At 45.3% G+C, this 27,191-nt stretch overlaps 1 protein-coding gene across 7 annotated transcripts in view; it reads right to left on the bottom strand.

The window, feature by feature from the left end:
* Nucleotides 1–4,144: 4,144 nt before the first annotated feature.
* Nucleotides 4,145–27,191, bottom strand: part of LOC109880195 (serine/arginine repetitive matrix protein 2) — a 42,218-nt gene continuing 19,171 nt past the window's right edge. For all 7 annotated transcript variants that reach the window (XM_031804516.1, XM_031804518.1, XM_031804517.1 and 4 more), the window contains 11 exons: nucleotides 25,558–27,043; nucleotides 25,184–25,257; nucleotides 20,792–20,902; nucleotides 19,173–19,340; nucleotides 14,005–14,107; nucleotides 13,287–13,516; nucleotides 12,940–13,204; nucleotides 7,840–8,163; nucleotides 6,607–6,771; nucleotides 6,346–6,414; nucleotides 4,145–4,627 (listed from right to left, as the gene is read on the bottom strand). In XM_031804516.1, the coding sequence (XP_031660376.1) occupies nucleotides 4,190–4,627; nucleotides 6,346–6,414; nucleotides 6,607–6,771; nucleotides 7,840–8,163; nucleotides 12,940–13,204; nucleotides 13,287–13,516; nucleotides 14,005–14,107; nucleotides 19,173–19,340; nucleotides 20,792–20,902; nucleotides 25,184–25,257; nucleotides 25,558–27,043 (3,433 nt within the window). In that variant the 3' untranslated portion in view covers nucleotides 4,145–4,189. The remainder of the gene's footprint in view (nucleotides 4,628–6,345; nucleotides 6,415–6,606; nucleotides 6,772–7,839; nucleotides 8,164–12,939; nucleotides 13,205–13,286; nucleotides 13,517–14,004; nucleotides 14,108–19,172; nucleotides 19,341–20,791; nucleotides 20,903–25,183; nucleotides 25,258–25,557; nucleotides 27,044–27,191) is intronic.

Raw genomic sequence — 27,191 nt, 5'->3', positions numbered from 1 at the left:
AGTGTAAATAGTAAAAGGAATGAACAGAACAGGTGAAAATATATATAGGTAGGTCAATCCTACTAGGATTCATCTTTTGCATTGTTCAACAAAGTGCCTGAAAGAAATCACGTGACGTTTGCTCACTTGAAGTGATTTACCTGAGAAAGTGGAACATGTAGACAGTTGAGTCCCAAATGGCACCCTGCTCCCTATATCATGCCCTACTTTTGACCAGAGCCCCATGGGACCTGGTCAAAAATAGTGCACTACACAGGGAATAGGCCGGGGTGCCATTTTGGATCCAATCTTGGTCGTCTAGACGACAGGCAGTGGGTCTAGACAGGCACAATTCTAAATGGAAGCAGCCAGGTTATCTTCCATTGCATTCTTCTTTGGTTTCTCTCTCCCCCGATTCCTTCATATAATCTTCATCCCTCCTTTCTGTGCTTCTCCCAGTCTCTTCCTTCAGTACGGTGCTTCTCTCTGCTTCTCCACCTCTTTGTCCCATCTCTGAATCTTTCTGTAAATTGCCTCTCTCCTCAGTCTCTCCCTTCTGTCTGTTCTTCCCCTCTCTCCTCAGTCTCTCCCTTCTGTCTGTTCTTCCCCTCTCTCCTCAGTCTCTCCCTTCCGTCTGTTCTTCCCTTCTCTCCTCAGTCTCTCCCTTCCGTCTGTTCTTCCCTTCTCTCCTCAGTCTCTCCCTTCCGTCTGTTCTTCCCTTCTCTCCTCAGTCTCTCCCTTCCGTCTGTTCTTCCCTTCTCTCCTCAGTCTCTCCCTTCTGTCTGTTCTTCCCTTCTCTCCTCAGTCTCTCCCTTCTGTCTGTTCTTCCCTTCTCTCCTCAGTCTCTCCCTTCTGTCTGTTCTTCCCTTCTCTCCTCAGTCTCTCCTCAGTCTCTCCCTTCCGTCTGTTCTTCCCTTCTCTCCTCAGTCTCTCCCGTCTGTTCTTCCCTTCTCTCCTCAGTCTCTCCCTTCTGTCTGTTCTTCCCTTCTCTCCTCAGTCTCTCCTCAGTCTCTCCCTTCCGTCTGTTCTTCCCTTCTCTCCTCAGTCTCTCCCTTCCGTCTGTTCTTCCCTTCTCTCCTCAGTCTCTCCCTTACCGTCGGTTCTTCCCTTCTCTCCTCAGTCTCTCCCTTCCGTCTGTTCTTCCCTTCTCTCCTCAGTCTCTCCTCAGTCTCTCCCTTCCGTCTGTTCTCCCTTCTCTCCTCAGTCTCTCCCTTCTGTCTGTTCTTACCTTCTCTCCTCAGTCTCTCCTCAGTCTCTCCCTTCCGTCTGTTCTTCCCTTCTCTCCTCAGTCTCTCCTCAGTCTCTCCCTTCCGTCTGTTCTTCCCTTCTCTCCTCAGTCTCTCCTCAGTCTCTCCCTTCCGTCTGTTCTTCCCTTCTCTCCTCAGTCTCTCCTCAGTCTCTCCCTTCTGTCTGTTCTTCCCTTCTCTCCTCAGTCTCTCCCTTCCGTCTGTTCTTCCCTTCTCTCCTCAGTCTCTCCCTTCCGTCTGTTCTTCCCTTCTCTCCTCAGTCTCTCCCTTCCGTCTGTTCTTCCCTTCTCTCCTCAGTCTCTCCCTTCCGTCTGTTCTTCCCTTTTCTCCTCAGTCTCTCCCTTCCGTCTGTTCTTCCCTTCTCTCCTCAGTCTCTCCCTTCCGTCTGTTCTTCCCTTCTCTCCTCAGTCTCTCCTCAGTCTCTCCCTTACCGTCGGTTTCTTCCCTTCTCTCCTCAGTCTCTCCCTTCCGTCTGTTCTTCCCTTCTCTCCTCAGTCTCTCCTCAGTCTCTCCCTTCCGTCTGTTCTTCCCTTCTCTCCTCAGTCTCTCCTCAGTCTCTCCCTTCCGTCTGTTCTTCCCTTCTCTTCTCAGTCTCTCCTCAGTCTCTCCCTTCCGTCTGTTCTTCCCTTTTCTCCTCAGTCTCTCCTCAGTCTCTCCCTTCTGTCTGTTCTTCCCCTCTCTCCTCAGTCTCTCCCTTCTGTCTGTTCTTCCCCTCTCTCCTCAGTCTCTCCCTTCCGTCTGTTCTTCCCTTCTCTCCTCAGTCTCTCCCTTCCGTCTGTTCTTCCCTTCTCTCCTCAGTCTCTCCCTTCCGTCTGTTCTTCCCTTCTCTCCTCAGTCTCTCCCTTCCGTCTGTTCTTCCCTTCTCTCCTCAGTCTCTCCCTTCCGTCTGTTCTTCCCTTCTCTCCTCAGTCTCTCCCTTCTGTCTGTTCTTCCCTTCTCTCCTCAGTCTCTCCCTTCTGTCTGTTCTTCCCTTCTCTCCTCAGTCTCTCCCTTCCGTCTGTTCTTCCCTTCTCTCCTCAGTCTCTCCTCAGTCTCTCCCTTCTGTCTGTTCTTCCCTTCTCTCCTCAGTCTCTCCCTTCTGTCTGTTCTTCCCTTCTCTCCTCAGTCTCTCCTCAGTCTCTCCCTTCTGTCTGTTCCTCCCTTCTCTCCTCAGTCTCTCCTCAGTCTCTCCCTTCCGTCTGTTCTTCCCTTCTCTCCTCAGTCTCTCCCGTCTGTTCTTCCCTTCTCTCCTCAGTCTCTCCCTTCTGTCTGTTCTTCCCTTCTCTCCTCAGTCTCTCCTCAGTCTCTCCCTTCCGTCTGTTCTTCCCTTCTCTCCTCAGTCTCTCCCTTCCGTCTGTTCTTCCCTTCTCTCCTCAGTCTCTCCCTTACCGTCGGTTCTTCCCTTCTCTCCTCAGTCTCTCCCTTCCGTCTGTTCTTCCCTTCTCTCCTCAGTCTCTCCTCAGTCTCTCCCTTCCGTCTGTTCTCCCTTCTCTCCTCAGTCTCTCCCTTCTGTCTGTTCTTCCCTTCTCTCCTCAGTCTCTCCTCAGTCTCTCCTCAGTCTCTCCCTTCCGTCTGTTCTTCCCTTCTCTCCTCAGTCTCTCCTCAGTCTCTCCCTTCCGTCTGTTCTTCCCTTCTCTCCTCAGTCTCTCCTCAGTCTCTCCCTTCCGTCTGTTCTTCCCTTCTCTCCTCAGTCTCTCCTCAGTCTCTCCCTTCTGTCTGTTCTTCCCTTCTCTCCTCAGTCTCTCCCTTCTGTCTGTTCTTCCCTTCTCTCCTCAGTCTCTCCCTTCCGTCTGTTCTTCCCTTCTCTCCTCAGTCTCTCCCTTCCGTCTGTTCTTCCCTTCTCTCCTCAGTCTCTCCCTTCCGTCTGTTCTTCCCTTCTCTCCTCAGTCTCTCCCTTCCGTCTGTTCTTCCCTTTTCTCCTCAGTCTCTCCCTTCCGTCTGTTTCTTCCCTTCTCTCCTCAGTCTCTCCCTTCCGTCTGTTCTTCCCTTCTCTCCTCAGTCTCTCCTCAGCCTCTCCCTTACCGTCGGTTCTTCCCTTCTCTCCTCAGTCTCTCCCTTCCGTCTGTTCTTCCCTTCTCTCCTCAGTCTCTCCTCAGTCTCTCCCTTCCGTCTGTTCTTCCCTTCTCTCCTCAGTCTCTCCTCAGTCTCTCCCTTCCGTCTGTTCTTCCCTTCTCTCCTCAGTCTCTCCTCAGTCTCTCCCTTCTGTCTGTTCTTCCCTTCTCTCCTCAGTCTCTCCCTTCCGTCTGTTCTTCCCTTCTCTCCTCAGTCTCTCCCTTCCGTCTGTTCTTCCCTTCTCTCCTCAGTCTCTCCCTTCCGTCTGTTCTTCCCTTCTCTCCTCAGTCTCTCCTCAGTCTCTCCCTTACCGTCGGTTCTTCCCTTCTCTCCTCAGTCTCTCCCTTCCGTCTGTTCTTCCCTTCTCTCCTCAGTCTCTCCCTTCCGTCTGTTCTTCCCTTCTCTCCTCAGTCTCTCCTCAGTCTCTCCCTTACCGTCGGTTCTTCCCTTCTCTCCTCAGTCTCTCCCTTCCGTCTGTTCTTCCCTTCTCTCCTCAGTCTCTCCCTTCTGTCTGTTCTTCCCTTCTCTCCTCAGTCTCTCCTCAGTCTCTCCCTTCCGTCTGTTCTTCCCTTCTCTCCTCAGTCTCTCCCTTCCGTCTGTTCTTCCCTTCTCTCCTCAGTCTCTCCCTTCCGTCTGTTCTTCCCTTCTCTCCTCAGTCTCTCCTCACTCTCCCTTCTGTCTGTTCTTCCCTTCTCTCCTCAGTCTCTCCCTTCCGTCTGTTCTTCCCTTCTCTCCTCAGTCTCTCCCTTCCGTCTGTTCTTCCCTTTTCTCCTCAGTCTCTCCCTTCCGTCTGTTCTTCCCTTCTCTCCTCAGTCTCTCCCTTCCGTCTGTTCTTCCCTTCTCTCCTCAGTCTCTCCTCAGTCTCTCCCTTACCGTCGGTTCTTCCCTTCTCTCCTCAGTCTCTCCCTTCCGTCTGTTCTTCCCTTCTCTCCTCAGTCTCTCCCTTCCGTCTGTTCTTCCCTTCTCTCCTCCACCGCTGCTTCCCTCTTTTCTGTGACCCTCAGTTCTACTTCTGTCCTTTCTGCCACCATGTCTTCCATATCTGGTTCCTCATCTGAATCCTCTCGCGTAAGTTCCACCATCTCCTCCATCTTTAGGAATGTATCTTCCTCCTCCCCCTGAATGTCCCTTTCTTCCTCAGCTTCCTCCATGACTAAGTGCTTTTCTGGTGTCTTCTCTTTCTCATCGCTCTCATCCTCCATCGCCAAAGTCTTCACTGCAATCCTCACCTCATCCCCCTCATCTTCTTCTCCTTCCACCTCCATGACCCTATCCCCCTCTCTCTCTTCCTCCCCGTCGGAGTGTTGACTCTCCTGGCTGCTGCTCACAGCATCCTCAGGCGGAGGCTGCCAGAAGTCATACAGTTTATCCTAGAGGCAATACACACATTATAAAACATATCACATTGCTATCAAACATCACCACATCTTACCCTGTAGGGAATAAACATAATATTATTCTAACACTTTTACTCTGCAATAATAAACACAGCATTAAACCAAACACAGCTCTGCGATACTATAGTTACCCTGGGAATACTTCCCCGAACTAACTAACTAACTACACACACCCACACATACACATACATACAGTACCAGTCATAAGTTTGGACACACCTACTCATTCAAGGGTTTCTCTTTATTTAACTATTTTCTACATTGTAGAATAATAGTGAAGAAATCAAAACTATGAAATAACACATATGGAATCATGTAGTAACCCAAAAAAAGTGTTAAACAAATGAAAATATATTTTAGATTCTTCAAAGTAGCGACCATTTGCCGTGATGACAGCTTTGCACAATCTTGGCATTCTCTCAACTAGCTTCATGAGGAATGCTTTTCCAACAGTCTTGAAGGAGTTCCCACATATGCTGAGCACTTGCTGGCTCCTTTTCTTTACTCTGCGGTCCAACTCATCCCAAACCATCTCAATTGGGTTGAGGTTAGGTGATTGTGGAGGCCAGGTCATATCTGATGCAGCACTCCATCACTCTCCTTCTTGGTCAAATAGCCCTTACACAGCCTGGATGTGTTTTGGGTCATTATCCTGTTGAAAAACAAATGATAGTCCCACTAAGCCCAAACCAGATGGGATGGCATATCGCTGCAGAATGCTGTGGTAGCCATACTTGTTAAGTGTGCCTTGGATTCTAAATAAATCACCGACAGTGTCACCAGCAAAGCATCCCCACACCTCCTTCTCCATGCTTCAATGTGGGAACCACACATTTCCACCAGTCTAATGTCCATTGCTCGTGTTTCTTGGCCCAAGCAAGTATGTTCTTCTTATTGGTGTCCTTTAGTAGTGTTTCCTTTGCAGAAATTCGACCATGAAGGCCTGATTCACACAGTCTCCTCTGAACAGTTGATGTTGAGATGTGTCTGTTACTTGAACTCTGTGAAGCATTTATTTGGGCTGCAATTTCTGAGGCTGGTAACTCTAATGAACTTATCCTCTGCAGCAGAGGTAACTCTGGGTCTTCCATTCCTGTGGCGGTCCTCATGAGGTCAAGTTTCATCATAGCGCTTGATGGTTTTTGTGATTGCACTTGAAGAAACTTTCAATTCTTGAAATGTTCTGGTTTGACTGACCATGTCTTAAAGTAACGATGGACTGTCATTTCTCTTTGCTTCTTTGAGCTGTTTTTGGACTTGGTCTTTTACCAAATAGGGCTATCTTCTGTATATCCCCCTACCTTGTCACAACACAACTGATTGGCTAAACCACATTAAGGAAAGATATTCCACAAATTAACAAGGCACACCTGTTAATTGAAATGTATTCCAGGTGACTACCTCATGAAGCTGGTTGAGAGAATGCCAAGAGTGTGCAAAGCTGTCAAGGCAAAAGGTGGCTATTTTGAAGAATCTAAAATGTTAAATATGTTTTGATTAGTTTAACACTGTTGGTTACTACATGATTCCATGTGTTATTTCATAGTTTTGATGTCTTCACTATTATTCTACAATGTAGAAAATAGTCTAAATAAATCAAGATTGATTCCAGGGTTTTTCTACACACCCACACACATCTAGCTATGGCTTTATGTACTATAGCTGTACTGTATCTCTCTATGCATGTCTACCTGGAGAGGCCTGGTTCTCTGGACCAGCACGTGCCACTTGGTGTAGATTCTGGCAACAAGGTCCTTCACCTGGAGGAAGAGAGAGCGAGAGGTGGGGTGGATGAGGAAGAGTGCGGAGAGAGAGGAAGAAGAGAAGAAAGAGGGAGAGAACGAGAGGGGTTAAGAGCTGTTTAACTAGAGAGAACATATCATCATTAATGCATTAATGTGGGTTACAGTTCCCATAGAAATGTTGTCTATATGGAAGAAGTAACTACATACCCTGCTCCTGTAAAGCATCTTCTCACTCTCCCTGATGTCACTTTTGATGTGTTTCTCCAGCTCAGCACTTAGCAACAACAACTGGTTCTTTTGCTCCGAAGGGAAGACCTCAAAGTTGGTGGCTTCGTTGGCCAAGGCCAGGAGGCTGTAGCAGAGGTAGTAGGCCTGAAAACAACAGTGTTCATTAGACACCAACCGGAAGAAAACGGGGATGACTTTGACAATTGGTCATATATACATATTATATATATATATATATATACATACACACACACACACACATGTACATATATATACACACAGTTGAAGTCAGAAGTTCACATACACCTTAGCCAAATGCATTTAAACTCAGCATTTCACAATTCCTGACATTTAATCCAAGTAAAAACTACTTGTCTTAGGTTAGTGAAGTGAAATGTCAGAATAATAGTAGAGAGAATAACTTATTTCAGCTTTTATTTCTTTCATCACATTCCCAGAGGGTCAGAAGTTTACATACACTCAATTAGTATTTGGTAGCATTGCCTTTAAATTGTTGAACTTGGGTCAAACGTTTTGGTAGCCTCCCACAAGCTTCCCACAGTAAGTTGGGTGAATTTGGCCCATTCCTCCTGACAGAGCTGGTGTAACTGAGTCAGGTTTGTAGGCCTCCTTGCTCGCACACGCCTTTTCAGTTCTTCTCACACGCTTCATTCATCAAATGATGTCAATTAGCCTATCAGAAGCTATTACATCATTTTCTGGAATCTTTCATGCCGTTATAAGGCACAGTCAACTTAGTGGATGTAAACTTCTGACCCACTGGAATTGTGATACAGTGAATTATAAGTTAAATAATCTGTCTGTAAACAATTGTTGGAAAAGTTACTTGTGTCATGCACAAAGTAGATGTCCTAACTGACTTGCCAAAACTATAGTTTGCTAACAAGACTTTTGTGGAGTGGTTGAAAAACGAGTCATACTGACTCAGGTCTAAGTGTATGTAAACTTCCGACTTCAACTGTATATACACTTCCCTTGTAAACCACTGTCGGTTGTGTGACCTAATGAACACAACCCCAGTTCTCCTGATTTAACCGGACAAGAAGTGTAGTCACTTTGAACCAGACGCAAACAAACCTGGGAGGGACTAGCTGCTGCTCATGTCCAATAAGAAACTCATATTTTGTTGCAAAACAAATTCTGTTGCAAAAATACCCTTATATACACCCTGGTAAATAACCCTTTGTTGACCTGCTGGTCCAGGGAGGCACAGTCCTCCTCTTCCTCCCGCTCTCTGTGTGGGTGGTGACTCCTCCTGTAGCAGGAGGTGGCCAGCCCCCGGAGGAGTGAGGAGGGCCGCATTTGGGAGAGGTAGGGACGCAGGTCTGACAGCTGGAACTCTGTGTTGGAGGGAATGTAAGTGCATCTGTTGTTTAGCAGCTTGGAGATGGCCGACACACTGAGGTGTCTCCTGAGTTGCTTGCCGCGCATGCTGTCTGGCAGGAGCTCAACCAGCCAGCGCAGGTTGTGGTGGTCCTCAGTCAGGGCAATCAGCGACATGCAGATCCTGGGTAGCTACAGAACAGGACAGGAGATCGATCAACATCAACAATCAGACAGGAGAAACAGACACACAACACAGTGAGATGAGTTTACCTAGGAAAGGAAAGAAATAAAGTTCAAACTAGCAAAATAAAGAAATGGTGACAAGCATTCATTCATCTCCAGCACCATACCAGTGTCTACATACAGTGAGCTCCAAAAGTATTGGGACAGTAGCAGGTTTCCATCCAATTTGTGACAAATTTTCATGGGAATATTTTTTAAAAATCTGCATAGAATAACATGCTCATTTTCCACCAGAGATGTGTTTCCATCAAAGTAACCTTTTGCGGATAAAAGGCTGTGCGCGATGATGTAGTGCACATAAAAATAACTTTTGCAGTTAAATTACAAGTTAAATGTGTTTCCATGGGGCCTCCCGAGTGGCGCAGCGGTCTAAGGCACTGCATCGCAGTATTTCCTCTGACACATTGGTGCAGCTGGTTTCCGGGTTAAGCGAGCAGTGTGTTCAGAAGCAGTGCGGCTTAGCAGGGTCGTGTTTCGGAGGACACATGGCTCTCGAGCTTCGCCTCTCCCGAGTCCATATGGGAGATGCAGCAATGAAACTGTAAATATTGATCCCACGGAATTGAGAAAAAAAGGGGTAAAAAGTCACATTTTATTTGTATATAAAAAATGAGTTTCCATTTTCAACTTTACTGATGGTTTTGTAACAAGATTTGTTGCGTTATATTGCAAATGTGCCCACTCTAGTCTTGGCACATTAACCAACATCTCGCAGATACAGTGCTGGTAGGCTACCTACATTATGAGATTATTATGGAGAAGAGTGATATTTTTTGTATTTGTCAAACGGCAGCCAAGCATTGATGATCATGTCACTAGAATAAGACCCTCGATATTCATTGGAAAAGAGCATCAAGCTCATCACCTTGCACATTCACCTCCTAACTTAGTTCATCTGTAGCCTAATAAACAGCATGGTTTACAGATTGGTAGTGGGAGGACCACACAACATGGCGTGACTCCAAGTTTACTTCAAAATGATGGTTATATTAATATTTGCTAATAAAGGCATTTCCACTGCCATTTCTCACATCATTTATTTTAGACTTAAAAAGATCCCACCATGTCGAACAAACAAATTGTCTGTTGGCATTTATAAAATTGTACCGGCATTTCATGTTTCCATCAGCCCAGTCGTGATGGACTTTTTTCATGCGTCAGGTAATTCATCTGCATGAAATGGTTGGCTGGAAGCCTGGTTGGTGACACATTTTGGGGGTTTTGGCTCTGGTCTACAGCACTTTGGATTTGAAATGATACAAAGTTACAGAGGCACAAACATCATATCCCTAAGAAATGCTAACCTCTCCTGTTCTTGTAATGGAGAGAGGTTAGCATGTCTTGGAGGTATGATATAAAATGCTAATCTCTCCTGTTCTTGTAATGGAGAGAGGTTAGCATGTCTTGGAGGTATGATATAAAATGCTAATCTCTCCTGTTATTGTAATGGTGAGAGGTTAGCATGTCTTGGAGGTATGACATAAAATGCTAATCTCTCCTGTTCTTGTAATGGAGAGAGGTTAGCATGTCTTGGGGGGATGATTTTTGTGCATCTGTAACTTTCTCACTCATCATTATTCATCATTGGGGCGGCAGGGTAGCCTAGTGGTTAGAGCGTTGGACTAGTAACTGAAAGGTTGCAATTTCAAATCCCCAAGCTAACAAGGTACAAATCTGTTGTTCTGCCCCTGAACAGGCAGTTAACCCACTGTTCCTAGGCCGTCATTGAAAATAAGAATTAGTTCTTAACTGACTTTCCTAGAAAAATAAATAAATAAATGCAGTGCCTGTTAATTCATCATCGAATCACAGCCTACTTCGTCAAACAGGTGATGATTTAACAAGCGCATTTGTGAAAAAAGCACTGTCGTGGCACCAATGTGTACCTAAACATCAATGCCTTTCTTAAAAACAATACACAAGTACATATTTTTTTAAACCTGCATATTTAGTTAAAAGAAATTAATGTTAGCAGGCAATATTAACGAGGGAAATTGTGTCACTTCTCTTGCGTTCAGTGTCAAGGTATATGCAGCAGTCTGGGCCGCCTGGCTCAAACTGTGTGAAGACCATTTCTTCCAAAAAAGACTAATTCATTTGCCAGAATCTTACATAATTATGACATAACGTTGAAGGTTGCGCAATGTAACAGCAATATTTAGACTTATGGATGTGGTTCCGTATTTCACTGAAAGAATAAACGTTTTGTTTTCTAAATGACAGTTTCCAGATTTGACCATATTAATGACCTAAGGCTCGTATTTCTGTGTGTTATTATATTATAATTAAGTCTATGATTTGATAGAGCAGTCTGACTGAGAGGTGGTAGGCAGCAGCAGTAAGCATTCATTCAAACAGCACTTTACTGCGTTTGCCAGCAGCTCTTCGCAATGCTTGAAGCACAGCTCTGTTTATGACTTCAAGCCTATCAACTCCCGAGATTAGCCTGTCAATACTAAAGTACCTATTAGAACATCCAATAGGATGTATCTGAAATACAAATGGTAGAGAGAAATAGTCCTATAATTACTATAATAACTACAACCTAAAACGTATTCATTGGGAATATCGAAGAGGAACCACCAGCTTTCATATGTTCTCATGTTCTGAGCAAGGAACTTAACTTCTTCGATATAGGGGGCGCTCTTTTAATTTTTGGATGAAAAACGTTCCAGTTTTAAACAAGATATTTTTTCACAAAAAGATGCTCGACGATGCATATAATTGACAGCTTTGGAAAGAAAACACTCTGACGTTTCCAAAACTGCAAAGATATTGTCTGTGTGCCACAGAACTGATGTTACAGAAAAAACCCAGATAAAAATACAATCAGGAAGTGCCGCATTTTTTAAAACCGCCTCATGGCAATGACTCCTTATATGGCTGTGGAGGAGCTAGGAGTCAGCTTACCTTTTCCACGTTTTCCCCAAGGTGTCTGCAGCATTGTGACGCATTTGTAGGCATATCATTGACCCTAAGAGACTACATTTACCAGGTGGTCGCTTGGTGTCCTCCGTCGCAATTATTGCGTAATCTCCAGCTGCAGTATTTTTCCGTTTTCTTCGGGTGAGAAGCCAGCTGCCACCACTGATAGATTATCGAATAGATATGTGAAAAACACCTTGAGGATTGATTCTAAACAACGTTTGCCATGTTTCTGTCGATATTATGGCGTGAATTTGGAAAAAAGTTTGGCGTTGTAAGTGACAGCATTTTCGTTTTTTTCTCTTAGCCAAACGTGATGAACAAAACGGAGCTATTTCTATTACACAAATAATCTTTTTGGAAAAAATGAACATTTGCTATCTAACTGAGAGTCTCGTCATTGAAAACATCCGAATTTCTTCAAAGGTAAATTATTTTATTTGAATGCTTTTCTTGTTTTTGTGAAAATGTTGCCTGCTGAATGCTAGGCTTAATGCTATGCTAGCTATCAATACTCTTACACAAATGCTTGTGTAGCTTTGGTTAAAGCATATTTTGAAAATCTGAGATGACAGTGTTGTTAACAAAAGGCTAAGCTTGTGTTTCAATATATTTATTTCATTTCATTTGCGATTTTCATGAATAGGAAACGTTGCGTTATGGTAATGAGCTTGAGGCTATGATTACGCTCCCGGATACGGGATTGCTCGACGCTAGAGGTTAAACTTTAGCTTTTTTACATGGCACATGTTGTACATTTACTTTCTTCTCCAACACTGTTTTTGCATTATTTAAACTAAATTGTTTTTATTTATGTATTATATTAAGTTAAAATAAAAGTGTTCATTCAGTATTGTTGTAATTGTCATTATTACAAATATATATATATATATAAAAAATCGTCTGATTAATCAGTATCGGGGTTAAAAAAATCATAAACGGTCGACCTCTAGCCAACACACCGTAATGGTGTTGTCCACCACCCTTCTTCCATCTTCATATTTGACAGGGAAGCCTAAATGCTCCCATCCATGAGACTTACATGAAGCGGGAGGCTTTTCCTGTTCTTCAGCTCCTCCGCTAGCTCCATGTCTGTCACTGCTCTTTAGTCTTCTTCGCTTTTTGCAATGTGAGCATCCAGGATTGATTCTTTGCGATTCAACATGCCCCGTTCATGTGAACAGTAAACACAACTGCTTAAAAAAATTATTCAATCAGGCTTCAGAGCAAAACACAGCATCTTTTCACTGCAACTTTGCATCGAGATTTAGGGAATTACTTTAAAAAGTAACAGCAGCAGTAAAATCACACTATGATGGTTAAACTCTGCAATTGATCTGCGGATCACATGCGTGCTGAGCCGTGGGGGGTGATCCGTACAGATCACGGATCAACTACGGTCCGTTACATCACTAGTCATGAGCATATGTAGATTAAGTGAAAGTGCAGCTTTTGTGATTGGACCTAGAAAATTCTTGAACCTGTTTCCAACGGGCTATTTTGGGACTGTAATTTAAAACAAGTCAGTGCTAACTCTGCTCCGGAGCAGGGCCAGCTAGCCCTGGGCTAAGGATGGTGCTAGTCCACTTTACAATGTGCAAGCGTGAACACTCCCTTAGCCCTGGGCTTATTTAGACAGCAAATAACTGGATGGGAGAGACAAGCAAGTAGGAGATGAAGTTAGAAATGCTGAGGCGGGGATTGAACCCACAACCATTGGGGTTGCACATGTACACGTGTTTCTACGGCACCACGCAGAAGACACAGAAGAAGAAAGAAATAAAACAGTTGACTGACCATGATGTCCAAGTCCCTTATGCTGTTGACCAGGTTGTGCAGTAGGGAGCGGAGGTGCTCAGTGGGCTGGAGGGCGAGCTGCGTGTCCAGGCCCACTCTGCTCACCACCGTCAGGAGTAACAACAGTTCTCCGTCACTGTAGACCCGCGGGCACAACGACGTACAATGACACATGTACTTGACGACATTGTCAAAGTTGTGTTCAGGGAAAGTTCTGATCTCCTTCTTGCTGGACAGGCTCTCTGTGCTGATCTGGAGGCCCTCTCTACATACACACAGGTAGTTATTATCTGTCTATCAGAAAAATTGTATGAACAAAGTAGTTATTGACACACACACAGATTTACATCAGGTCTCCCTCAGTGAAGGGGGGTTGTAGGTTCTCCAGGGGGAAAAGGGTGACAAAGGGAACCCCCATGTTCATGAAGACCAGGGTCATGTCTCCAACACTGGGCACCCACACCTCAAACCTCTCACTCTTATTCAGCACCATGTGTTCAGCAGCGGAGCAGGAAATATCTCCAAGGGCCTTTAGTACCTGATGACAGGTCAGCCTGTCTGAGTGGACTGACATCATCTACAGGAGGGAGGGAGAGAGAAAGAGAGACTGACGTTTTGTCTGTCTTTAATGAGCCATCCTCATTTGATTAAAAACACTTTCGTACCCCCTCGTTAGTCCTCCCCCTATGTTAGTCCCCCCCCTCGTTAGTCCTCCCCCGGGGCAGCAGGGTAGCCTAGTGGTTAGAGCGTTGGACTAGTAACCGGAAGGTTGCAAGTTCAAACCCCCGAGCTGACAAATCTGTCGTTCTTCCCCTGAACAAGGCAGTTGACCCACCGTTCCTAGGCTGTCATTGAAAATAAGAATTTGTTCTTAACTGACTTGCCTAGTTAAATAAAGAGAAAATGTTAGTCCTCCCCACAAAAAAAGAGTTGCGTACCACCAACCCAACACAGAGAGAGAGAGAGAGACATTAATACATTGATCAATTAAAATTAAGCAATTATACAAACAAATCAATCAAGCTGATTAGTCTAGCACAGGTAAAAGGGGGTGTAGAGTAGTACCTGGAAGAGCCAGCGGGTCACCTGGGGAGGACAGGGGGAGGAGCAGTAGGCTCTCTGGAACAGCTGGGAACTGACCTGGGTCCTGAACTGGTCTGGAGAGGAGCTGAGAGACACAGAGGGAATGGGAGATGGTAGAGAGAGGGGAAAACACACCAGAGAGAGAGAGAGGGGGAAAACACACACCAGAGAGATGAGAGAGAGGGGGGAAAACACACACCAGAGAGAGAGGGGGAAAACACACACCAGAGAGAGAGAGGGGAAAAACACACACCAGAGAGAGAGGGGGAAAAACGCACACCAGAGAGAGAGAGGGGGAAAAACATACACCAGAGAGAGAGGGGGGAAAAAACACACACCAGAGAGAGAGAGGGGAAAAACACACACCAGAGAGAGAGAGGGGGAAAAACACACACCAGAGAGAGAGAGAGGGGAAAAACACACACCAGAGAGAGAGAGAGGGGAAAAACACACATCAGAGAGATGAGAGGGAAAAACACACACCAGAGAGAGAGAGAGAGAGGGGAAAAACACACACCAGAGAGAGAGAGAGAGGGGAAAAACACACACCAGAGAGAGAGAGAGAGAGAGGGGAAAAAACACACACACACCAGAGAGAGAGAGACACACCAGAGAGAGAGAGAGGGAAAAAAAACACACCAGAGAGAGAGAGAGGGAAAAACACACACCAGAGAGAGAGAGAGAAAAACACACACCAGAGAGAGAGAGGGGAAAAACACACACCAGAGAGAGAGAGAGAGAGAGACACACCAGAGAGAGAGAGAGAGAGGGGAAAAACACACACCAGAGAGAGAGAGAGAGAGGGGAAAAACACACACCAGAGAGAGAGAGAGAGAGAGGGGAAAAACACACACCAGAGAGAGAGAGAGAGAGAGGGGAAAAACACACCAGAGAGAGAGAGAGAGAGAGAGAGGGGAAAAACACACACCAGAGAGAGAGAGAGAGAGAGGGGAAAAACACACACCAGAGAGAGAGAGAGAGAGAGAGGGGAAAACACACACCAGAGAGAGAGAGAGAAGGGAAAAACACACACCAGAGAGAGAGAGAGGAAAAACACACACCAGAGAGAGAGAGAGAGGGGAAAAACACACACCAGAGAGATGAGAGGGGAAAAACACACACCAGAGAGATGAGGGGAAAAACACACACCAGAGAGATGAGAGGGGAAAATACACACCAGAGAGATGAGGGGAAAAACACACACCAGAGAGAGAGAGGGGAAAAACACACACCAGAGAGATGAGAGGGGAAAACACACACCAGAGAGAGAGGGGAAAAACACACACCAGAGAGATGAGAGGGGAAAAACACACACCAGAGAGATGAGAGGGGGAAAAACACACACCAGAGAGATGAGAGGGGAAAAACACACACCAGAGAGAGAGGGGGGGAAAAACGCACACCAGAGAGAGAGAGGGGAAAAACGCACACCAGAGAGAGAGAGGGGAAAAACACACACCAGAGAGAGAGAGGGGAAAAACACACACCAGAGAGATGAGAGGGGGGAAAACACACACCAGAGAGAGAGAGGGGAAAAACACACACCAGAGAGAGAGAGGGGAAAAACACACACCAGAGAGAGAGAGGGGAAAAACACACACCAGAGAGAGAGAGGGGAAAAACACACACCAGAGAGATGAGAGGGGGAAAACACACACCAGAGAGATGAGAGGGGAAAACACACACCAGAGAGAGAGAGAGAGGGGAAAAACACACACCAGAGAGAGAGAGAGAGGGGAAAAACACACACCAGAGAGAGAGAGAGAGAGGGGAAAACACACACCAGAGAGAGAGGGGAAAAACACACACCAGAGAGATGAGAGGGGAAAAACACACACCAGAGAGATGAGAGGGGAAAAACACACACCAGAGAGATGAGAGGGGAAAAACACACACCAGAGAGATGAGGGGAAAAACACACACCAAAGAGATGAGAGGGGAAAAACACACACCAGAGAGAGAGAGAGGGGGAAAACATACACCAGAGAGAGAGAGAGGAAAAACACACACCAGAGAGATGAGAGGGGGAAAACACACACCAGAGAGATGAGAGGGGAAAAACACACACCAGAGAGAGAGAGAGAGAGGGGGGGAAAAACACACACCAGAGAGAGAGAGAGAGGGGAAAAACACACACCAGAGAGAGAGAGAGAGAGAGAGGGGAAAAACACACACCAGAGAGAGAGAGAGAGGGGAAAACACACACCAGAGAGAGAGAGAGAGGGGAAAAACACACACCAGAGAGAGAGAGAGAGGGGAAAAACACACACCAGAGAGATGAGAGGGGAAAAACACACACCAGAGAGATGAGGGGAAAAACACACACCAGAGAGATGAGAGGGGAAAAACACACACCAGAGAGATGAGAGGGGAAAAACACACACCAGAGAGAGAGGGGAAAAACACACACCAGAGAGATGAGAGGGGAAAAACACACACCAGAGAGAGAGGGGAAAAACACACACCAGAGAGATGAGAGGGGAAAAACACACACCAGAGAGATGAGAGGGGAAAAACACACACCAGAGAGATGAGAGGGGAAAAACACACACCAGAGAGATGAGAGAGAGGGAAAACACACACCAGAGAGATGAGAGAGAGGGGGAAAACACACACCAGAGAGAGAGGGGAAAAACACACACCAGAGAGGGGAAAAACGCACACCAGAGAGAGAGAGGGGAAAAACACACACCAGAGAGAGAGAGGGGAAAAACACACACCAGAGAGAGAGGGGGGAAAAACACACACCAGAGAGAGAGAGGGGAAAAACACACACCAGAGAGAGAGAGGGGAAAAACACACACCAGAGAGATGAGAGGGGGAAAACACACACCAGAGAGATGAGAGGGGAAAAACACACACCAGAGAGAGAGAGAGAGGGGAAAAACACACACCAGATAGAGAGAGAGAGAGAGGGGAAAACACACACCAGAGAGAGAGAGAGAAGGGAAAAACACACACCAGAGAGAGAGGGGAAAAACACACACCAGAGAGATGAGAGGGGAAAAACACACACCAGAGAGATGAGAGGGGAAAAAACACACACCAGAGAGATGAGAGAGAGGGGAAAAACACACACCAGAGAGATGAGAGAGAGGGGAAAAACACACACCAGAGAGATGAGAGAGAGGGGAAAAACACACACCAGAGAGATGAGAGGGGAAAAACACACACCAGAGAGATGAGAGGGGAAAAACACACACCAGAGAGATGAGAGGGGAAAAACACACACCAGAGAGATGAGAGGGGAAAAACACACACCAGAGAGATGAGAGGGGAAAAACACACACCAGAGAGATGAGAGGGGAAAAACACACACCAGAGAGAGAGAGGGGAAAAACACACACCAGAGAGATGAGAGGGGAAAAACACACACCAGAGAGATGAGAGGGGAAAAACACACACCAGAGAGAGAGAGCGAGGGGAAAAACACACACCAGAGAGATGAGAGGGGGAAAACACACACCAGAGAGAGAGATGAGAGAGAGAGGGGAAAAACACACACCAGAGAGAGAGAAGGGAAAAACACACACCAGAGAGATGAGAGAGAGGGGAAAACACACACCAGAGAGAGAGAGAGAGGGGAAAACACACACCAGAGAGAGAGAGAGGAAAAACACACACCAGAGAGAGAGAGAGAGGGGAAAAACACACACCAGAGAGATGAGAGGGGAAAAACACACACCAGAGAGATGAGGGGAAAAACACACACCAGAGAGATGAGAGGGGAAAAACACACACCAGAGAGATGAGAGGGGAAAAACACACACCAGAGAGAGAGAGGGGAAAAACACACACCAGAGAGATGAGAGGGGAAAAACACACACCAGAGAGAGAGGGGAAAAACACACACCAGAGAGATGAGAGGGGAAAAACACACACCAGAGAGATGAGAGGGGAAAAACACACACCAGAGAGATGAGAGGGGAAAAACACACACCAGAGAGATGAGAGAGAGGGAAAACACACACCAGAGAGATGAGAGAGAGGGGAAAAACACACACCAGAGAGGGGAAAAACGCACACCAGAGAGAGAGAGGGGAAAAACACACACCAGAGAGAGAGAGGGGAAAAACACACACCAGAGAGAGAGAGGGGAAAAACACACACCAGAGAGAGAGGGGGGAAAAACACACACCAGAGAGAGAGAGGGGAAAAACACACACCAGAGAGAGAGAGGGGAAAAACACACACCAGAGAGATGAGAGGGGGAAAACACACACCAGAGAGATGAGAGGGGAAAAACACACACCAGAGAGAGAGAGAGAGGGGAAAAACACACACCAGATAGAGAGAGAGAGAGAGAGAGGGGAAAACACACACCAGAGAGAGAGAGAGAAGGGAAAAACACACACCAGAGAGAGAGGGGAAAAACACACACCAGAGAGATGAGAGGGGAAAAACACACACCAGAGAGATGAGAGGGGAAAAAACACACACCAGAGAGATGAGAGAGAGGGGAAAAACACACACCAGAGAGATGAGAGAGAGGGGAAAAACACACACCAGAGAGATGAGAGAGAGGGGAAAAACACACACCAGAGAGATGAGAGGGGAAAAACACACACCAGAGAGATGAGAGGGGAAAAACACACACCAGAGAGATGAGAGGGGAAAAACACACACCAGAGAGATGAGAGGGGAAAAACACACACCAGAGAGATGAGAGGGGAAAAACACACACCAGAGAGAGAGAGGGGAAAAACACACACCAGAGAGATGAGAGGGGAAAAACACACACCAGAGAGATGAGAGGGGAAAAACACACACCAGAGAGAGAGAGCGAGGGGAAAAACACACACCAGAGAGATGAGAGGGGGAAAACACACACCAGAGAGAGAGATGAGAGAGAGAGGGGAAAAACACACACCAGAGAGAGAGAAGGGAAAAACACACACCAGAGAGATGAGAGAGAGGGGAAAACACACACCAGAGAGAGAGAGAGGGGAAAACACACACCAGAGAGAGAGAGAGAGAGAGGGGAAAAACACACACCAGAGAGAGAGAGGGGAAAACACACCAGAGAAAGAGAGGGGAAAAACACACACCAGAGAGAGGGGAGAGAGAGGGAGGAAAAACACCAGAGATGGGGTATTGGGGCAAGAGAGGAGAGGACTGAACATTTCCTCTCAGTCACTCACACACCTCACCATAGGATTGTTTTCTGTGTGGTGTCACACGGGGTGACGTTACAGCGTCTCAGCTGCAGTGTGTGTTGGCTGAAGAGACGCCCAAAGTTGTCCAGGTTGAACACCGCTTCGCCGGGGTGCAGGTCCTGGATGGCACTAGACAACACCGAGAAACGCTGCAGGAAATCCCTGGGGTTGACAAGAGATACACACATGGAAGTGTGGGATTGTGGTTATTAGTCTGTGTGTGTGTGTAGTTACCTCTGCTCCTAGGACTAACTGGAAATGGGGTACCTAGACAGTTCAACAGAAGATGTCCGCTGCATTTATCTGCCTTAAATCGACGTCATCGGCGCTCGTAGAGCGGTTGTTGTTAAGTGCCTTGCTCACGGACAGAACAGCAGATTTTCCCACATTGCCCGGCTCAGGGATTCAAACCAGCGACCTCTGTTAACCTCTAGGCTACCTGCACTCTGTTTTCTGTACGCTCCTCTTTGGTGTTTATATGGATGTACAGCACCAGTCAAAAGTACTAGGTTGACTTTATTTGGACTATTTTCTACATTGTAGAATAATAGTGAAGACATCAACACTATGAAATAACACACATGGAATCATGTAGTAACCAACAGTGTTAAACAAATCAAAATATATTTTATATTTGAGATTCTTTAAAGTAGTAGGAAAGGAAGACTCAAAGTTCATTAGAGTTACCAGCCCAAATAAATGTTTCACAGAGTTCAAGTAACAGACACACCTCAACATCAACTGTTCAGAGGAGACTGTGTGAATCAGGACTTCATGGTCGATTTCTGCAAAGGAAACACTACTAAAGGACACCAATAAGAAGAACATACTTGCTTGGGCCAAGAAACACGAGCAATGGACATTAGACTGGTGGAAATCTGTCCTGTGGTCTGATTTTTGTTTCCAACCGCCATGTCTTTGTGAGACGCAGAGTAGGTGAACGGATGATCTGCACATGTGTGGTTCCGACCGTGAAGCATGGAGGAAGAGGTGGGATGGGGCTTTGCTGGTGACACTGTCACCAGCTAATTCAAGGCACACTTAACCAGCATGGCTACCACAGCATTCTGCAGCGATATGCCATCCCATCTGGTTTGTGCTTAGTGCGACTATCATTTGTTTTTCAACAGGACAATGACCCAAAACACACCTCCAGGCTGTGTACGGGATATTTGACCAAGAAGGAGAGTGATGAAGTGCTGCATCAGATGACCTGGCCTCCACAATCACCCAACCTCAACCCAATTTAGATGGTTTGGGATGAGTTAGACTGCAGAGTGAAGAAAAAGCAGCTGACAAATGCTCATCATATGTGGAAACTCATTCAAAACTGTTGGCATTCCACGTGAAGCTGGTTGAGAGAATGCCAAAAGTGTGCAAAGAGTGTGCATCAATGCAAATGGTGGCTACTTTGAAGAATTTCAAAAATATTTAGATTTTTTAAACACTTTTTGGTTACTACATGATTCCATATGTGTTATATAATAGTATTGATGTCTTCACTATTATTTTACAATGTAGAAAATAGTCAAAATAAAGAAAACCCCCAAACTTTTGACTGGTACTGTATGTTTTAAGTGTATGTGTGTGGGTGCATGTGTGCGTGCAGTTACTTTTGCTGCTGCGAGATAGCCTCCTCAATGTTCTCCTCCTCCTCTTCCTCAGCCAATCTCAGCAGTTTCTCTTTACAGGAGAGATGCAGCTTGGCTTCCATCTCCTTAGACCTGGGGAGAATAACCACGACATAGCACACATTGTTATGACATAGAACTCGTTTAATTCTTAAAGTCTAAGCCATTGGGGGGTTCTCAGCTGACATATGGAATTGTTTTAAGGTGGTCATACTATGGATCATTTAGCTATTTGATTTAGAATTTTTAGGTAACTAACAAAATATATATATTTGATAAAATATTGAATTTGGCCTTTACTACTACAGCCCAGAGAAACGCATCGAAAAACACATTCATAAATGGGGAAAAAGACAGTCAAAATGTAAATAATGAGAAACAAGGTTTTCAAGTGTTTGCTCTATATCTAGAGACATAAGAAAGCTCAGGAAATATACAGTGGGGAGAACAAGTATTTGATACACGGCCGATTTGGCAGGTTTTCCTACTTACAAAGCATGTAGAGGTCTGTAATTTTTATCATTAGGTACACTTCAACTGTGAGAGACGGAATCTAAAACAAAAATCCAGAAAATCACATTGTATGATTTTAAAGTAATTCATTTGCATTTTATTGCATGATATAAGTATATTTGATCACCTACCAACCAGTAAGAATTCCTGCTCTCACAGACCTGTTAGTTTTTCTTTAAGAAGCCCTCCTGTTCTCCACTCATTACCTGTATTAACTGCACCTGTTTGAACTCGTTACCTGTATAAAAGACACCTGTCCACACACTCAATCAAACAGACTCCAACCTCTCCACAATGGCCAAGACCAGTGAGCTGTGTAAGGACATCAGGGATAAAATTGTACACCTGCACAAGGCTGGGATGGGCTACAGGACAATGGGCAAGCAGCTTGGTGAGAAGGCAACAACTGTTGGCGCAATTATTATTATTAAGATCAAGATGATGGTCAATCACCCTCGGTCTGGGGCTCCATGCAAGATCTCACCTCGTGGGGCATCAATGATCATGAGGAAGGTGAGGGATCAGCCCAGAACTACACGGCATGACCTGGTCAATGACCTGAAGAGAGCTGGGACCACAGTCTCAAAGAAAACCATTAGTAACACACTACGCCGTCATGGATTAAAATCCTGCAGTGCACGCAAGGTCCCCCTGCTCAAGCCAGCGCATGTCCAGGCCCGTCTGAAGTTTGCCAATGAACATCTGGATGATCCAGAGGAGGAATGGGAGAAGGTCATGTGGTCTGATGAGACAAAAATAGAGCTTTTTGGTCTAAACTCCACTCGCTGTGTTTGGAGGAAGAAGGATGAGTACAACCAAGAACACCATCCCAACCGTGAAGCATGGAGGTGGAAACATCATTCTTTGGGGATGCTTTTCTGTAAAGGGGACAGGACGACTGCACCGTATTGAGGGGAGGATGGATGAGGCCATGTATCGCGAGATCTTGGCCAACAACCTCCTTCCCTCAGTAAGAGCATTGAAGATGGGTCGTGGCTGGGTCTTCCAGCATGACAACGACCCGAAACACACAGCCAGGGCAACTAAGGAGCGGCTTTGTAAGAAGCATCTCAAGGTCATGGAGTGGCCTAGCCAGTCTCCAGACCTGAACCCAATAGAAAATCTTTGAAGGGAGCTGAAAGTACGTATTGCCCAGTGACAGCCCCGAAATCTGAAGGCTTTGGAAACCTGAAGGATCTGTCTGTATGCAGGAGTGGGCCAAAATCACTGTTGCAGTGTGTGCAAACCTGGTCAAGAACTACAGGAAACGTATGATTTCTGTAATAGCAAACAAAGGTTTCTGTACCAAATATTAAGTTCTGCTTTTCTGATGTATCAAATACTTATGTCATGCAATAAAATGCTAATTAATTACATAAAAATCATACAATGCGATTTTCTGGATTTTTGTTTGAGATTCTGTCTCTCACAGTTGAAGTGTACCTATGATAAAAATGACAGAAATTACATGCTTTCTAAGTAGGAAAACCTGCAAAATCGGCAGTGTTTCAAATACTTGTTCTCCCCACTGTATATATTCTTTACACATATTTAACCCCTTTTGGGGTAGGCACAAATCTACCTTCATCCTTCCATTCCTTTTTTAAAATGGTACAGGTTACCTTCAGACGACACTTGTGGGGGTCATAGAGCAAAACGGCGAACACCATCGTGTTTGTGTTTTGAAGCAAGAAATAGATCTCTGAACATTTCACCTATTACTACCTGTCAGGGCAATGAGATTGAGACTGTAACCTCATAAATATCTTGTAATTGTAATTGATGATGGCCTCTTAAATTGCATATTCAACAACTTACAAAAAAATTGAAGCTGAAGTTGGGATTTTATTTTAGGAATAAGGCCTGTTTTTCTTTTGAAGCCAGAAGGAGGCTCGTATCAGCTACATTTATGCCTTTACTAGACTATGGGGATATTTTATATATGAATGCTTCCACTCAGTGTTTGAGATCAATTGACACCCTTTACCATGGAGCATTGAGATTTATTTTAAACTGCAAAACCCTTACGCACCACTGCACTTTGTATACCAGGGTTGGCTGGCCTTCTCTAGTCACTCGTAGGCTCAGTCACTGGTATACTTTTATTTACAAAGACATTTTGGGTTTACTACCATTTTATTTGGGCATTTTTATTGTTCATAAATGTGGTGGGTTGTCTCTTCGTTCGCTGGACTTTATCCTGCTAACTGTTCCAAATGTCCAAACTGAATTTGGTAAAAGGGCTTTAATGTACTCTGCATCATCGTCTTGGAACGCATTACAAAAATACTTGTCCTGATTGGTGTTTTTAAATCACTGATGAAGGACTTTGAGACTGATTCCCTGACCTGTCAATGTTTTTAAATCACTGATGAAGGACTTTGAGACTGATTCCCTGACCTGTCAATGTATTTAAATCACTGATGAAGGACTTTGAGACTGATTCCCTGACCTGTCAATGTTTTTAAATCACTGATGAAGGACTTTGAGACTGATTCCCTGACCTGTCAATGTATTTAAATCACTGATGAAGGACTTTGAGACTGATTCCCTGACCTGTCAATGTTTTTAAATCACTGATGAATGATCTTGAGACTGATTCCCTGACCTGTCAATGTTTTTAAATCACTGATGAAGGACTTTGAGACTGATTCCCTGACCTGTCAATGTTTTTAAATCACTGATGAAGGACTTTGAGACTGATTCCCTGACCTGTCAATGTTTTTAAATCACTGATGAAGGACTTTGAGACTGATTCCCTGACCTGTCAATGTTTTTAAATCACTGATGAAGGACTTTGAGACTGATTCCCTGACCTGTCAATGTTTTTAAATCACTGATGAAGGACTTTGAGACTGATTCCCTGACCTGTCAATGTTTTTAAATCACTGATGAAGGACTTTGAGACTGATTCCCTGACCTGTCAATGTTTTTAAATCACTGATGAAGGACTTTGAGACTGATTCCCTGACCTGTCAATGTTTTTAAATCACTGATGAAGGACTTTGAGACTGATTCCCTGACCTGTCAATGTTTTTAAATCACTGATGAAGGACTTTGAGACTGATTCCCTGACCTGTCAATGTTTTTAAATCACTGATGAAGGACTTTGAGACTGATTCCCTGACCTGTCAATGTTTTTAAATCACTGATGAAGGACTTTGAGACTGATTCCCTGACCTGTCAATGTTTTTAAATCACTGATGAAGGACTTTGAGACTGATTCCCTGACCTGTCAATGTTTTTAAATCACTGATGAAGGACTTTGAGACTGATTCCCTGACCTGTCAATGTTTTTAAATCACTGATGAAGGACTTTGAGACTGATTCCCTGACCTGTCAATGTTTTTAAATCACTGATGAAGGACTTTGAGACTGATTCCCTGACCTGTCAATGTTTTTAAATCACTGATGAAGGACTTTGAGACTGATTCCCTGACCTGTCAATGTTTTTAAATCACTGATGAAGGACTTTGAGACTGATTCCCTGACCTGTCAATGTTTTTAAATCACTGATGAATGATCTTGAGACTGATTCCTTGACCTGTCAATGTTTTTTTGAATTTGCTGTTTTATGATGTTGTTATACTCTTGTGAATTATATGGTTTGTATTAGATTACTTGTAGTTTTTCATGTTGTCTGTCTGTAATTTTTGTAATGACTTGGCGCTGCCTATCTTGGCCAGGACTCTCTTGAAAAAGAGATTTCAAATCTCAATGAGCCCTTCCTGGTTAAACATTTTTTTTATTAAATTTTTAAAAAATGGTACGTTGTCATTTTAAAGCAATGCAGTGATTTCTCTATCTCCCAGACCCACATGGAGAAAATAGCACTATAATGTCCCTTATGATAAACAATACCTTTGAATGCCCTCCTTTTCCTTCAGCATCTCATCCAGGTTGTTCCTGTAACTGGTGGCTTTAGATGAAGATGGCTGCCAGAGAAAACATCACGTCAACGTTATCAACCCTTTTAGACTGAGGTAAAACACTGTAGCATTGTTAGAGACGACTTGTACACTGTTTTACGGCATTTCAAATTAGTCCTTTGAACCTTTCTAACCTTCTACAATAAGTTACAACTAAACCATATAAATGCCATTATAGAAAGTAGCTCCTTACAGACTGGTTATAGTGGCTATACTGGACCCCATTTAGGCCTACATCAAAACTGGAAAATTACAATAAGTGAATAAAACATTGTTGACCACGACCCTAAGAAAGTTGCATCTTACTGGTTGGCTGTGGTGTCGGAGCCCAACGGGGATGCTGGGTGCAGGGATGGTTCCTTTTTCTGGGGTGTCTGGGGGCCAGGCGGTACGGTCCAGGATCTGCTGCAGGGACGGCAGCTGGTCCTCGTCACTGCTGCTGCTGGTCTGGGATAGCGCCAACTCTAGCCCCAGGCTCAGGTCGAGGCCTAGGCTCAACTCCACATCCACAGGGTCCCCCTCCAGACTCTTACGGGAATTGTTCTTGTTGCTTCTTTGTTCTCCTTCCTCAAGGAACGATAAACTCTTAAGGACCTTCTGGTCTCCTTCCTTCCTCTCTTCACCCTCCTTTCCTTGTCCATGTTGGTCCAGGGTTGAGAAGGGACTGGTTTTGAGGTCTGCCGTCTCCATGCTAAATGACTTGTCCTTCCATGAGGATGAGGACTTTGCAGAGGCTGAGAGGGGGATCGTTTTCAGAACGGAGGACTCAGTCTTGAGGTAGGCATTCTCATTCATAGTTGACACCAACTCTGCTGAAGCAATACCAGAAGATCTGGTTTTCGGTCCTGAGGCGACATCCTTAGGGGACGAGGGCTTCCCTGAGGAAGATACAGTGCTGGTGATGGCTCTGTACAAGCCGGTCTCTAGTTTAGTCAAGTCATTCCTGCTCAACTCCAGCCTTACAAAGGAGGAGAAGATTTTGGGGTCCAGGAGTAGCTTACAGGGGTCCATTGCAGTGTCCGTACAGGAAGAGATCTTGGGACATGGGATTCGCTGTGATCGGGATTTGGGGGGGATTTCTCTAGGGCTTGTTACATAGGGGGACCCCGGTCCCATACTAGCATCACTGACAGTAGCCAACACAACAGACAGAGGAACCTTGTTGTGTACAGAGGGCGACCTGTCTCCTCTCTGGGGACTGGGAGAAAAGGTCATCGCTGCTCTAGACAGGCTAGAGGTTATGGGGTCAGGGGTGAAAAGGTCATTCAGGTCATCCGGCAAGGCAGACGTTCTACGTGGGCGAGAGACGTGTCGCTTCTTTTCCAATGCGTGATGGCACCGAAAACTAGGGCAGCTCGACTCCGAGCTCTGAGATTTTGAGTCGGGTTTGGGGGTTCTCCCGTCGGGGCGAACTGTCGGTTCTCTTCCTCCACTCTCTCGCTCTCTGGTCTCTTTAGCTCTACTACATTCTCCTCTACTAAGGATTGTGACTGGCAGGTTGGCTGGGTTGCCAGATTGGTGATTCATTCCCCTGTATCCGGCCTGAGGGTTGCCGTTCTCCCTCACATTATTGAAGCATGGCGTCTTTCCATGGCCGGTGCAGCGCTTCCTCGCAGGTTTGGGTGTGGAGAGTGGATAGGTCGGGAAAGTACTCCTGTCTCTCTCCATCCCTTCCTCTGTCTTCTTAGGGGTGAGACTCTCCTTCAACCTTAGAGTAGGACTTGAGCTCAGATTGTTCTTCATGAAGACTTTCTTCAGGTAGGATGGGTTGGGGCTGGTGGACATTTTAGAACTAGGAGTAAAGGGTCAAATTAAATCAAATGTATTCATAACAGAGCACTTAGCCATCACAAACCAGGCGTTACAGAGATCACAATCAGTAACATTTCTGGCTTTTCAATTGATGATATTATATTCATTGATCCTTGTAGAAGGCCTTA

The sequence above is a fragment of the Oncorhynchus kisutch genome, linkage group LG25 (genome assembly GCF_002021735.2).
Source record: "Oncorhynchus kisutch isolate 150728-3 linkage group LG25, Okis_V2, whole genome shotgun sequence".
Lineage (NCBI taxonomy): Eukaryota > Metazoa > Chordata > Actinopteri > Salmoniformes > Salmonidae > Oncorhynchus > Oncorhynchus kisutch.
This window is presented reverse-complemented; position numbering and strand designations above follow the sequence as displayed.